The 14574-nt window shown below is 45.4% G+C and overlaps 1 protein-coding gene across 1 annotated transcript; it reads right to left on the bottom strand.

Annotated features, from left to right (window-relative positions):
- Positions 1-9856: 9856 nt before the first annotated feature.
- Positions 9857-14526, bottom strand: IMP4 (IMP U3 small nucleolar ribonucleoprotein 4). The gene is made up of 9 exons (XM_007087867.3): positions 13883-14526; positions 13632-13740; positions 11785-11868; positions 10972-11081; positions 10761-10893; positions 10508-10662; positions 10331-10425; positions 10137-10210; positions 9857-10046 (listed from the first exon to the last, which is right to left on the bottom strand). Exons 1-9 carry the CDS (start codon positions 13883-13885, stop codon positions 9934-9936), a joined length of 876 nt encoding a protein of 291 aa, XP_007087929.1. The 5' UTR covers positions 13886-14526; the 3' UTR covers positions 9857-9933.
- Positions 14527-14574: the final 48 nt, after the last annotated feature.

Raw genomic sequence — 14574 nt, 5'->3', positions numbered from 1 at the left:
GGAAGTGGATGCTTCTGTATCTCCGTATTTCCTGAGGTTCCGTTTTCTGGGTCAGGCTAAGAGGAGCTGGGGAAGCAAACAACCAGTCTTAATTCAAGGATCTCAACCCGCATAAACCTGCCGGGAAACAGAACTGACCACATAGAAGTGGGTTGGAGGGGGAGGGAGGGGAGATGTTCTCAACGCTTTCAAAGAGCTTCTCCGTTTTGCCTCACCTTCAGAAAATAGGCAGGAAAAGGCCAAAGGACAACTTGGTGACCCAGTTCCCCGGGTCACCAAGGGGAGGCTGGAGAAAGCAGAGAGGGGCCTAGGGGTCCCCCCTGGGTAGATGGGTTAGCCCACCCTTCACCAAGGTCATGGAAGGAATTTCTGGGGGTGTCACTCAAGGGGGTATCTCAGGAGTCCAGTTTGAGGTCATCAAGCTCTCAAAGGGTAACGGATAGGGTGAGGTCTTTAAGTCATTGAGGGGTTGACAGGGTCATTGGTTCAAGTTGTGGATTTAATTCATTAGGGGATTATTAGAGTGTTGTTTATGTTAGGGATGGGCATACTTTTTTAAAAGTCTTTTTGGTCTTTGGTTTTGCTGGCTCTGGTCTTGTTCTAGCTACCAACTCCACCATGGCAGTGTGAAAGCCATAGGCAACATGTAAAGGAATGAGTGTGTCTATGTGTCAATAAAACTATTTGCGGACACTGAACTTTTAATTTCATGTAGTTTTCATATGTCACAAAACATTCTTGTGTGTGTGTGTGTGTGTGTGTGTGTGTGTGTGTGTGTAGCCTCAGGCTGTGGTTTGCTAACCCAGGTTTAAGTGACAGAAGTCAAAGTGGATGATCAGTGGGGATGTTTCATTTATTGAGGGATTACTGTGGACGCAGTATTTATCAGTTTCATCTCTAAGACTTCAAAGATGGTCAGTAGTGATCACTGAGGATGGGCATTGATAGTGAATTAATTGGAAGTCAGTTGAGAGTTCCTTGGGTGTTCATGGGGCATTGTCAGTGGATGTTACTAGCAGTCGTTGGAGGTCAGTGAGACACAGTGAAAGTAGCTGAGGGGCTGTTGGGATTGGGAGTGGTAGTTTAAGTAACTGAGAGGTCAAAAGAGGGAAGGTCACTGAGGGCTCCTACTCAGGGCACAACAGTGAATGCCAACGAAATCACTGAGATTTCCTGGACAGTTATTGGTTTTTGGAGACTCAGGGAAGTGGGACACAGAAGTATCAGGAACTTTGAGAATATATGGATGTTCAATGGAGGACTCATGGACACTCTTGAATCCCTGAGTACTCATGGATGCTAATGGTAGTTATTAGGGACTAGTGTATACCAGAGTAAACGAGGAAGAGTCACTGTGGGATCATGAAGGGTCTTTTGTGGACCGTGGTGTTAGTGGATATCACTGGAGGTCAAAGGCCATTGGAAACTGGTGGTACCTGAGGAGTAGGTGCAACACTGAGGGGTCATTGGGCCATCCATATCATATATGATGGTGACTGGGAGGCAGGGAGGCTGACCCAGAAGCTGGGGTCTGGCTAGCTGGAGATCTTCTGTCTGACTAGTGACTGAGGGTCTGTTTGTCCAGCGTGTGTGCGGGGGTGTATCTGTCTGTCTACCTGACTTGACAGTTGTCTGTCCATCCAGCTGGCTTGGTGGGGATGTATCTTTTATCCTGCTGAGGGCCTGGCTTTTTCATAGGCTGGAGTCTGTCTTTACCGGCAGAACTTAAGACTGTAGAAGGTAAAGCTGAGGTTTGGCTGGCTAGTTGATTGGGTAGGTGGGTATCTCTCTGCTGGGGTAGTGTCTGTTTGTCCGTTTGTGGGGAAGGTGTCTGTCCTTGAGGGATATTTTCTTTCGGTTGGCTGTGGTCATCTTCCAAATGGCTGGAGCTGGGGGTGTCCATGTGTCTGACCACAGGTCTTTCTGGATGTCTGGCTGGGTGTCTTCCCGTTTGTTCAAGAATATGTCCATTTGTCTGGCTGTCTGTCCCTCTGGAGTCTGTTTGTCTCCCTGGGATTTTGTCCATCTAGAAGTCTGTCTGTCTATCCAAGGGTCTGTATGTTTGTCCGTTTGGGGATCTTTCTATGTGGCTTGAAATCTTATGGCTTCTGAATAGAAGTGGCTGAGACTGTGGCCCACCTGACGTGCTTCCAGCTGGGTTGGCTGTCGGTCTTTTTGGCTGCACTTTTCACCCCCACTCCATGCCCCCCTGTCACTGTTGAACTTGCCTGGCCTCCCGACCGTCTCTTCCTGTCTCTCCAAACATCCAAATGCTCCTGGCTTGCCAGCTGCTCAGCTCAGGCTGGGTGTGGAGGGTGGGAAGACCCGAGAGCTCCTCTGGTAGCCCTGCCTCACCTCTCTCTTCCCCCAGAGAATTGCACATGCTGTTCCTACAATGGGATTTACTGCTGCTAGTGGCCCTTTTGTTCACGCTACTGGTCACAGTCCCATGCAGTGGGAGCAGATGGCAGTGCCTCTGAAGGTCCCGAGTGTTGCGACGCCCACATGCCACATGCGGGTCTGCCTGTTTGCCAGCTCAGAGTGCTCACTGACTGGCCACTCAACAGAGCTAAGTGGACTGGTTGCTGGAGGGTGCCTGCAGAAGTTTTCCTAACGCTGTGAGGAACCCAGGCTGAGCTGATGTTGCAAAGGGGAAAATGGTAACTTCACAATGGAGAAACATAGTGGATATCGCCTTAACCCTGGCAGTTTGGTGGCAGATGCACTGAGACTATTGATAATACTACTTTACACTTCTTCTCTGGCTCCCTTTTGATAGGCAAAAAAAGGGCAGAAAACGTTGAAAAAATTCTCCCACTGCTCCTGTTAAAAACCTGCAGGGGCGCCTGGGTGGCTCAGTCGGTTAAGCAGCCAACTTTGGCTCAGGTCATGATCTCGCGGTCCGTGAGTTCGAGCCCCGCGTCGGGCTCTGTGCTGACAGCTCAGAGCCTGGAGCCTGTTTCAGATTCTGTGTCTCCCTCTCTCTGACCCTCCCCCGTTCATGCTTTGTCTCTCTCTGTCTCAAAAATAAATAAACGTTAAAAAAACAAAAAACAAAAAACCTGCAGGCTGGGTGGGCTGACCTGTTGGTCTAGCCACAGTGTGGCATTTAGCAAACAGGAAAAATGACACTGTCTCCAATGGGAGGGGCAGCTTGTGCCCACCAGTGACTGTAGCTAAGTACCTTTGGAAGGGCTTTTGTTAGTCTCCTTGAACTTTCCTCAGCGGTTTTGGATTTCATTGTTCTGACTTGAGGATCTCTCCTGGTCCCTTTATGGGGCAAAGAGCAGCAGCTCAGAGCTGAGGAAACACAGCCCAGGGAGAAAGCCACCTTATCCTTTCTCAGTCCTGCTGCCAACCCACATGATCTCTCTGTGGAGGGCTTGTTTTTGTCCTCGGAACTGCCCTGCTGTTCTGCTTTAGAGAGGGAGGGGGGAAGCCCTCTTCCTCATCTTTAAAAATGGCATCCTTAAAATGTTTATACCAACTTTCCCAGGCCAGCCCCACTTCTTCCAGGACAGAGCCTGGTTATCTCCATCATCTAGAGTGATCTCCAGATGCTAGTGCATGTCTGTGGAGGAAATAAACTCTGCACACAGAAATCACTTCCCTACATACTAGCAAAAAATGAACTTGAAATTATAATGCAAGAAATATTTCATATTTACTGAAAAATAGCCACCAGGTTTGAAATCTCTAGTGAATTAATAAAGCTAGGCAATGATATTAATGTCTGCTAACATCAAAAAAAGACACACGTTATCAGCCTCCTGGTAAAAGAACACAAGCATTCCTGCCAACAAGATTTAAACCTGTATCTGACCGAACCTTTAGATCTAGATGTTAATGCAAAGGAAATATAAAGGCATAGGAAAATATTAAGTGACACAGCAGGAACAAGATCAGACTGTGGAAACTCTACAAGACAAATAAACCAGTGTCCTAATTGAATAATTGAATATATTTCAGAGAAAAGATTAAAAACAGGGAATCCTATAGGTTACTAGAGACTTAGGATGTATACACAAGTATTTATGGCAGCACTATTCATAATAGCTCCAAAGTAGAAACCACCCAAATTTCATAAAGTGATAAATGTGGCATACACATACATTATTCAGCACCAAAAAGAAATGGAGTACTGACAACAGAGGTAAACTTTGAAAGTGTACTGCTAAATAAAAGAAGGCAGTCACAAAAACACCACATGTTGTATGATTCCATTCATATGAAATACCCACAATAGGTCTATGGACCAAAAGTACATTAGTGGTTGCGAGGGGCTGAGGGTGAAGGGATGGTTGGAGGGGAATGGGGAGTGACAGTTTATGGGGACGGGGTTCCTTGTCGGAGAAACAAAATGTTCTAAAACTAGAGCGATGGTTGTACAACCCTGTGAAGATAATAGAAGAAGTTTAATTGTATTTTTTAATTGTATACTTTGGGTTAACTGTGTGATGTATGAATTATATCTCAATAGAGCTGTTTAAAAAAAGAATGACAAATGACTTGTAATCATTTGCAACGAATGGACCTAATGTGGATCCTAGTTCAAACTAACATACTGTAATCAGGGAAAACTGAGCAGTAACTGGATATTTAAAATAACATATTTGGAATATATAAAATATATATTTGGAATAATTGTTTTTTTAGGTATAATATGGTATTGTTATTCTTGTTATCTTTTAGAAATATATGCAGAAATATTCATGGATAAAATAACATGGTGTCTAGGATTTGTTTCAAAATAAATGAGTGGAGTGGATATAGGGAGTAGGTGGGGCTACAAAGGAAACCAGACTGGCCAACATTGAGAGGGGCTACGATATGGTCCTCTCTTGCTCTTATGCTTGAAATTTTGCACAATTAAATATTTAAAACAATCAATACAGAGGTGAACAGTCATTTCTATAGAGAAGGAGAGCTAACAGTTCACAGAGAACACACACATACAAATTCCCAATAGTATTTGACAAGATGCACAACACTTGTCATAATTAAAGAACTACAAATCATTTTGCATCTAGAGCTTGGCTTATGTTGATAAGTCTGATAGTACTCAGTACTGGCAAGGACACAGAAACAGACCTACTGACAGTGGCTGGGACAGCCTCGTGGGGGACAATTCAGCAGCATCTATGATCATTTTAAAGACAAAATTCCACTCGCAGGATTTATTCATCAGATATACTCACATAAATGTACACAGAAGTATGTTCAATGATGTTTTGAAGCAAGATTTCTGAGAGTAAAAATAGGAAACAACTTGAGTGCGCATCCATTAAATAGGAAGTGGATTCACGTGTACTGGGTATCTCTGATAACCTAGAGGTATCCTAAAGAGATTATTAAAGGGAAAGACACCAAGTTTCAGAATGGTGTGCACAGCATGATCCCTAGATATATATGTCTATATATAGATATATAGGTATATAGACGGTAGACAGATTATATATATATATAATATCTATATCTATATAATATATAACACATATCTATATAATATGTATATTACATATATTAATAATATATATATATTTTAAGGCAATAGTCAAGTTTCTGGAGAATACGGCTGGATAGTTGGGGTCATGGGGAGTAGGAAGGTGGCTTATTTTTCACTGTGCACTTCTGTATTTTTTTTAAACATGAGGGTGTGTTCCTTTTACAACTTAAAGAAGTGTCAGTTTTGGAGAAGTATTTCCAACATCTTTAAACTCCTGAAGCCAATCAGAACAAATCAAAGTGCCTCTCCTGCACTCCAAAGAAAAGTGGGCAGGGAACCCAGAAGGGAGCTCACAAAAGTGGTCAAGAAGTAAATGAAATGTCTACTCGCAGCACTGAAGTAAAGTCTCCCTCCTCCCTGGATCCCAGTGCACTGGTTCCCTTCTGCAAGGCACCATTTGAATGTTTACCCTCCTAGAAATAATGCAGTTCATACACCAGCACAGGGCCCTTGCCCTTTATTTTGCAAACCCGTAACATATCACATATGGCATTTCACCATGCTTTTTACTTAACACTCTATCTTGAGGTGTTCTTCTGTGGCTGCAGTGTTTCACTCTGTGGATGCATCCTAATTTATGTAAACTTAGTACTACTGATGGACACCTAGGCCGTTTCCCTGTGCTAGAAACAATGGTGCAGATGGTTGCATGGTGACCACTGTGCACAGGGTGTGCAGGTCAGGCACATTCCCAGGTCTGGCCACTGGATCAAAGTCGAAATTGTGAAATTTCCCCCTAAAGCTTTGCATCTATTCAATACTCAATTCCCCACAGTATGAACCATACTGAAACTTTTTCATCTTTGCCAATCTGGTAAAAATGGTCTCCTGCTACAAACTTTCTGGTAGCAAATATCAAAAGGCTTACTACACTTATGCATCTCCTTGGATCAGAAATTCCACTTCTAGGAATGTGCCCTAAGGAAATAAGGGAGAATAAGGGAAAGTGGGCATGATGTTCACTGCAGCCAATCTGGTGGACCAATGCCTAAAAGTGAAAAATGAATACATTCTCTCTCCTCTTCTTCCCCACCCCTTGGCCCTCTCCATGGCTTTCAATCACCATTACTGTTTAGCATGTCTCTTTTGTTAACTTTAAAACTGCCAGTTATTTACCAACAAAAATGGGTTTATCTGGGAATAGTAGGGAACTGTAATCCAAGACAAGCACGATCGGGCAAAACCATAGGAAAGTCCAGAGAACAAAGGAGAGGAATGGAATGCTCTTTTACAGAGGAAAATGGGAAGTTGGGAGGGGTGTTCTAAACAAAAAGTCCATGCGAATAAACTGGGAGTTCAAAGTATAGTGGCTTTTCATTGGCTGAGTTGTGACTGTCTCTCATTGGCTGGGCTGTTGGCAGGGTAGTAGAAAACCTTTCTCCTGCAAGAGGATGGTGGGGAATAGCAAACCAGCAGCTAAAGTAGCAAGGGACTTAGAAGGTTGTTCTTCCAGTTGGGTCTGCAGTTAACAAGGAATGGTTGGGGGTGAGAACACCCCCTGCTGGCCTATTAACCTCATTGTATCTGAAGTTACCTTTTATTTTCACACCCCGATTTTTTTGCTTGAAGATTTTCAATAACTTAAAAATATGCTTTAAATAACAACAGAAGGCATTTTTAATTATTAAGGCTTTACTGTGAAAAATTTGAAACATACAACAAAGTAGAAAGAATGTAACAAACCCTCTGCTAAATATGACAATTAGTATTTTGTTTTAGCTACTTTTCCCCCCTCTCCTGAAGCATTTTCAAGCAAGTTATCGAGCTGATATTTCACCTCCAAATACTTCACCATGTCTCTAAAAACTAACGAAACATTTTCTAAAGGAACTCCAATATTGTCATTCAATAAGATTAGCAGTAATTCCTTTAAAACTTCTACTTTTGAAATGTCACGTTTATATATAAAAGTTACAAAAACAGCACGGATCTCTCATGCCCTTGACTTGGATTCGCCACATGTTATTATTTCTGAATATTGAGAAGAATACTAGAACATGAAGATCAGTTGCAGACATGAAACGGCGTTTCCTGAGCCCAACAGCCCTCTGCTCTCCCTGGGCCACTGCTCCCTGGCCAGGAGAGATGCTCCAAATGGTAGGCACCAAAAGCCCACACCCACTTCTGCCTCCTCTCTTGTCCTTCACATTTCAAAACTGTATAATTTATTAACTGATTTTCTAGAAAAGTCAAACAAAAGATGCACAAATATCCCTTTAATTGCTGTACCATGCCTCAAATTGAAGGATCCCTGAGTCCTCAGATATTATCTGTGCAATACACAAGTGCTACAGTGGACGTTTCCCCTAACTTGTCTCTTGCTTTATTTTAACTACTGTTATTTTATTGACAAACTTTACAAGCTCCCCTGGTCAAACATCCAGGTAAAGCTGTCCAGGCCTAACATTCAGGCCTAAACTGTCCTCAGCAGCACCACAGGAACCATTTTTGACCCTAGCATGGTGACTCAAGAAGTAGAACCACATTTTAAATGCTAAGAAACCTACCAAACTGCCATCTGAAAAGACTTTACTCACAGGTTCTTCCACCAGCACAGTATGTTTTTCCAGGGAAAACAGGACTTAACATTAACTTGGATTATCCCCCCATCTGCAAAGACCTTTTTTTCCCCAAATAAGGTCATATTCACAGGCGCTAAGAATTAGGCTGTGGCCATACTGGGGGGGGGGGGGGAGGGGAGGGGAGAGGGAGGGGGTGCCATTCAAACGACTGCGTGTCCTCATGCCTCACCTTCAGTAGGTGTGGGGCTCCTGCCCTTCCTGTTTTCTGTATCTCCCTGTACCTCTTGCAGACATGGCAGGCCGGAGGAGGATGCCTCCCTGCTTACTGAGTATCCTCCATTAATTTGGATACTTAACATTACAAAAGTTAACATTATACCACTCATCCCAATGGCTGAATGCAGCTGATAAGCAAAACACACACCCAATGGTCTAAAGCCCTCCACTACCAGTGAGCCTGTGTGGATTTTCTCAGGAACTTGAAACAATTACACTTGAAGGCTAATTTTAGCACAGACAAACTCACAATGAAGGGAATACTAAATACTTCGCATCTTATTTTCTGCCTGTCCCTGGCTGAAAATTGGCCCTCAGCACAAAGGCAGCTGTTGTGAGTGAGACTTCTGTGCTATTAAAAAATAAGGAGCACCTGGGTGGCTCAGTCCGTTAAGCATCGGACTTCAGGTCATGATCTCATAGCTTGTGGGTTTGAGCCCCATGTCGGGCTCTGTGCTGACAGCTGAGCCTGGAGCTGCTCCGGATGTGTCTCCCTCTCTCTGTCCTTCCCCAACTCACGTTCTTTCTCTCTCAAAAATAAATGTTAAAATAAAAACTTGATTTTCTGATGGGCTATAAATCCAATGACAAGTGTCCTTATAAAAGACACAAAGGACACGGACAGTAGAGATCATGTGAAGACAAAGGCAGAAACCACAATGCTGCAATCACATGCCAAAGAACACTAAGGATTGTTGGCAGCCACCAGAAGCTGGAAGAGGCAAGTAACGGAGGAGGGGTTGAGAATACAACCAACACCTTAATCTGACTTCTGGTCTCCAGAATTTAAATGAATTTGTTGTTTTAAGCCACCCAGTTTATGGCAATTTGTGACAGTAGCCCCTGGAAACTAACATAAAATATTATACTACTCTGCTTTGTATATATTTTGGAATTTCTGTAACTTACACAAAAATTTTAGTGGCATATTCTTCATGAACCGAGGCGATGGCAAGGTGAGAGAGGCTCCAGAAGCCTCTGGATTCACGAGTGGAGCCAAAAGCCACAGACATCACGTGAGGTCCTATCACCAGCCCCCCTCAAGCCCCCCCCCCCCCCCCCAACTAGGCCACTCCTGCTCCTGGGACCCTCATGAGTACGTCCAGCTCAGGGTCTTTACACGGATCATCCAGATGGCCCCTGCTGCTTTACGCTACCCTGTAGCTCTCCACTCTCCATGCCCCTGCCTGACTTGTTCTCAGGCCGCCCCATTGTGGTTTGATGGATTTCTCTCCGAAGGTTGTTGCTTGGGTGCATGCTGTCTTCACGAACATTCTGTGTAAAACCCGTACCACTGTCCATCCCCAGTCTGAGATGAGTTCTCAGAGGGCCTCTGACTTTCCAGTCACAGCAGCATCAAATCTCCCAAACCTTCCCTATGGCTAAGGTACAAGCCAGCAGGATGGGCCTGCCTCATCCTACACACAATATCAATACCAGGCCTCAAAATGTCCCTGAGCTGTCAGGTTCCCCCCGAGGGGACCCCAGGAACACTGTCCCTCACATTCAGCCTGACAGTGGGCTTGTCCTGACCACACAGAGACAAATGTGGTAGTGTGGCACACAGACTTTATTCTGACCCCTCCCTTCCTCCAGGATCCAGGTCTATGTCCTTTTCAGTGAGTGGGCTCACTCAGCACTCAGAAAGACCCTCTTGCGTGCGGTGTTGGTATACGGGTGCCAGCGCCACTCCACATCTGCGGTGGCCTCCTGCTCCAGCGTGCCCAGGCGAATCATATACACTGGGGGGATGGAGATTGGAACACTGTCATCTATACTGCCAGACTTCCTCCCCATCCCTGACCAGAAGTAGAGTAAATCCCCAAACTCACACTTCAGTTCAAAGCGAGGCCCAACCTCAGTCAGCTCCACACTGCGGTGGTTGGTCTTCCTATATACATGGTGCCTGGGGCGAGGGGAGGCAGGGCAGGGATGAGGGGAGACAGGAGGCAGATGTGGGTCGACAATAAACAGCAGAGGGACACAAAAGTCAGGACACCATTCTAAGGCCAGCCCATGGACCCACCGGAAGGAGATATAATCATCTTGGTTCGCAAAGGTGATGACCCGGTGGCTGTCATCTTTGGGCACAGGGAACAGGTAACGGAGTATGTCAGAGACCTGGGTCAGAGGGAAGGAGAGCGGCAAATGCCCAGCCTGGAACTCCCTGCCCCCAGCCCTCACCCTTTGGACCCAGACTCACCCGCTTGCCTAGGCGGGAGGAGAAGCCATGCATGATGAGGTGAGGCTTGGCCTCTGACACGGTTCCCAGGTCAGGGATGTCATGCCGCATGACCACATTGCACAGTGTGAAGTAAGCAGTGGGGCCGAAGGGCAGGTGGCTGACAATGAACCCCACTGGCGGGGCCAGGCAGGCCGTCAGAGACCCACTCTGCTCTCAGACGGTCACCCCAGCAACCCCAGCAGACACCTTGGTGCCTGCCCACCAGACTTACCAGGTGTGCCTCGATGCTCATGGACAACCAGCAGGTCAGTGACCCCGTTGGCTTTGCAGGCTCGCACCAGTGCCCCCACCTCATGCCGGCCACGGTTCATGCGCTGGGCACCCGGGAACACCAACTTCAGCTCCTGCACACGAACACACTAGAATTAGGACTGGGACCACTAGTGCCTTAGCATCTCCCACTTGCTCCCCACTACTGGTACCTTTGCAAACATCTTCAGGCGAGAACTGGGATCTCGAGAGGTAGTGATCATGACCTTAGGATCCTCAACCCCTGCCCATCGATATTCATCATCCATGTGGTTGGTCACACCTGTCAGGAGCATGAGGGGCAAGAACAGGACATCGCCTTGGGAAGTAAAACGCTAACTCGAGGGAGCGTGAATCTGTCTAGAGCAACACTGTCTGGTAACACCTTCGACAATGAAAATGCTCCACACCTGCACTGGGCAGGAAGGTGGCTCCCCAGCCACACTGATCACAAACACAAGTGTGACTGAGGCACTAAGTTTTTAAATATGATTTAATTTTAGTTCATTTTAATTATATTTATCACACAGGGTTAGTTGCTACCATACTAGCACAAGTCCAGATTGTTAGGCCAAAGGTAACAGACTCCTTTCCTTCATAACAAAAATTTATGTCTTTGATACTTTAATATCTGTTGAATAACGCAACGAATGAAACATGTGGATGCCAAGGAAGTACCAGGAGCTGGGGACATGGCAGTGAACAAAATGGACACTGTCTTGCCCTGGCAGAGTTCCTATTCTAGTAAGGGAAACAACAGACAAAACAGAAAGTGGGATAATATTGTATGTGTTACATAAATGGAATTGGGAGCAGTAAAGAAGAGCTGTTCTGAGGTGCCATCTGTGCAGAGCCATGAGGGCACTTGGGAGAGTTTTGGGAGCAGGAGCTGCAGAGCCTTTCCTTCAAGGTGTCTGAGGAATGACATGGAAGCCAGCAGGCTCAAGTGCAGGGAGAAAAGCTGGCCCAGTGTCAGGAAAGTTCACCTTCACCACCGGCATCATCAAACTCCAGGGATCCCTGTAAGGCCAGAGCCTCCCTGCGTAACTCCGTAGGAATCAGGCGGTTCTCTGCAGGGGGAAGACAGAGGGGCTGAGTAAGACACAAGCATGGATCCTTCATTTGAACAACACTGTGGCTTACAAAAACTGTACAGACTTGATGAAAAAGTACCTTTTTTACTCCTTTCTGTGCAGAAAGAAGATTCATGATTTTTTGGCAGGAGGAAGGGAAAGACAAAACAATTTGTCTTACATGCCAACCCGTTAACAATGGTTACAGGTTGTTTCTTGTTCCTGAGTTTCATGGTTTGAGGGCTTTCTACAAATATTTAATCGCAAGTATATACTGTTTTTGTAATTAGAAAAAAATTAACAAACTAATTTTTTTAAAGAATAAATCCAGAGTGCTCTGTACAAAGGTGGACCAGAAATCCTGAAACCCTCTGATAACAAAACTGCTAATCCTGCAGGGTCTGCATACTCAGTGTAGAGCCTGAGGTGGGACTGGAACTCACAGACTGTGAGGTCATGAACCGAGCTGAAGTCGGATGCTTAAATCCGACTGAGCCACCCAAGTGCCCCCAAACTGCTAATCTTGATGCTTTGGGTCAGAGGTTTCTTCTGTGAACTAAAGCTGTACTTGGCAAAAGGGCTGGGCTGTAGGCAGAGCTGAAGTACAGAATATGAACATGCCCTTGGACCCAAGATTTCTTTCCAATATGCCCTGGAGAAATTCTTGCACATGGAAGAAAAGGTTCATAGCAGCAGTGCTGTTCTTAACTGCCCCAAACTAAAAATAAGCTCAATACCAAGCACAGGGAAATGGGAGCCCCCACTACACTCAACTGATCTTAGAAACAATGCTGAGTGAAAATATAAAGCTGTGAAAGAATACATACAACCTAAAAATTACATTTAAAACTAAAAATCGAGCCATATGATTTAGGGATACAAACAAGTATGACATAAGCACAAAGAAAAACAAGGAAATGGTTTATTTTCAAACACTATTCAATGTTGTGGTTATCTGAGTTGGGGTAAATATTCTTGAATTTCAATATATTGAGCATTTTTAATTTCTAATGTGGGCAGATAGGTCACAAGTGTTTAACACAATGCTTAATGCAAACATATATATACAAAACATACGCACTTTCTGTCTAAACCATAAGAAAATCAAAGTGAATTTAAAATAATTAGAGGTGTTAAGCTAAAGTACTATCAGAATAGAAAACAAAGTTCCATCCACACAAGAACCAAGAAAATAGGGATGGATACGGGACTTCCCATTAGGCATCTGTAACACTCTTCATTAGTATGACAAGTAAAAAGCAGAGAAAATACTTTTTTAAAAAAAGTGGAGAAAATACTGCAAAGTTAGATCCTAATTAACAACTCAAATAAAATTAAGTTCTCTGCAATTTAACAGTTTTAAAAAACAAGGGAATCATAACAATACTAAGACAGTAAGATATTCTTGCTACCTTGTACTGAAGGTAGCAAAAAGAAAAATAAGGGCGGTGGGAGCGGGAGGTAAAATATCTATAGGACAACGTAAAGAATTTAAATTTGGTAAGAACACACTGTAAACAAAATTAATAGGCAAACTGTAAAATCTGGATACTGCAGCACAAATGTAAGTAATTCATACCATCACGCAAGGGGCATCTGCAAACCAACAGGAGACCCAACAGGCAAGGAAAACGGCCCAGTGTTTTAGCCACACTAAGAAATGCTAATAAAAGGGTTTTATTCCGTTGGGTTTTAAAATGCAAACCAATGGTCTTTATAATGACGTGTTTAGAGCTGCCTAGGGGCGGCGACCGGCATACCTTCGAGCGCGCGCCGAACCTTCTCTTTCTTCTCCTGGGCGGCTCGCTGCGACTCCTCGCGTGCCTTGCGGTACAGGTACTCCCGGCGAAGGCGGGCCTCACGACGCAGCTAGGGAACAGCGGGTCCGGTCGACCTCTTTCTAGCCACACACGGCCGCGCCCCGAGGGCCACCCGCCCCAAGTCCAGGAACCATCCCCAGCCCTCCGCGAACCCCCAACATCAAAAACAGGAGCTCAAACATTCCTCCTACCATTCTGAGCGCGGCTTCCACGTGGGTCCCGGAGAATCTGCCGGCTCAGCCCGCGCAGCTCCACCCTCGATTCTGCCCTCAACCAAGAAGGTAGCCAGAAGCTTCACTAGACTCTGCTACTGCTAGAAGCGCCCAATGTTAAGATGGTGAAGGGTGGGGTGGAAGTCGCAAGGCGATTGGCCAGTCTGGAAGCGCATGCTCACTGGAGCAGCCAATAGGCTGGCGTCAAAGTGTTGTCCCACAGGATAGCAGTTAATAAAGATGTCTGTGTGTGACTTCGCTACTTTTCACTGCTGTGCAGGATGCCCAATTTTAAGATGACGAACCGTTAAAATATTCATAACTGGCGGCCTTAAATGACCCAGCAACTGTAAAAGCAGCACAGCGGTAGACCAGAGGCTCGCCTCCGGGTTCCGGGAATTGAAACCCTTCCTCCCTTAAAATGGCTGCCTCGTCCATCGCCACAGCTATAGCCCTACTTTTAAAATGCAGCCGTCGCCAGAAGGAACTCAGAACTACCCATAATTCTAGCCGGCTGTTCGGTAGGCTGGCCTACTTCAGAGAAACCGGCTAATCAGTTCCGTGCCGCTGCTCTAGGCGCGCTTGCCTTTAGAAGCGACTACCCTGCGACCTCTAAACGTCGGGAGACTAGGCCCACGTCTGGGAACGCCCCTTGAAGGTGGGTCTCGGGG

This window comes from Panthera tigris, chromosome A1, assembly GCF_018350195.1.
Source record: "Panthera tigris isolate Pti1 chromosome A1, P.tigris_Pti1_mat1.1, whole genome shotgun sequence".
Lineage (NCBI taxonomy): Eukaryota > Metazoa > Chordata > Mammalia > Carnivora > Felidae > Panthera > Panthera tigris.
The sequence above is the reverse complement of the archived record's forward strand: the minus strand, read 5'-3'. Positions and strand labels throughout refer to the sequence as shown.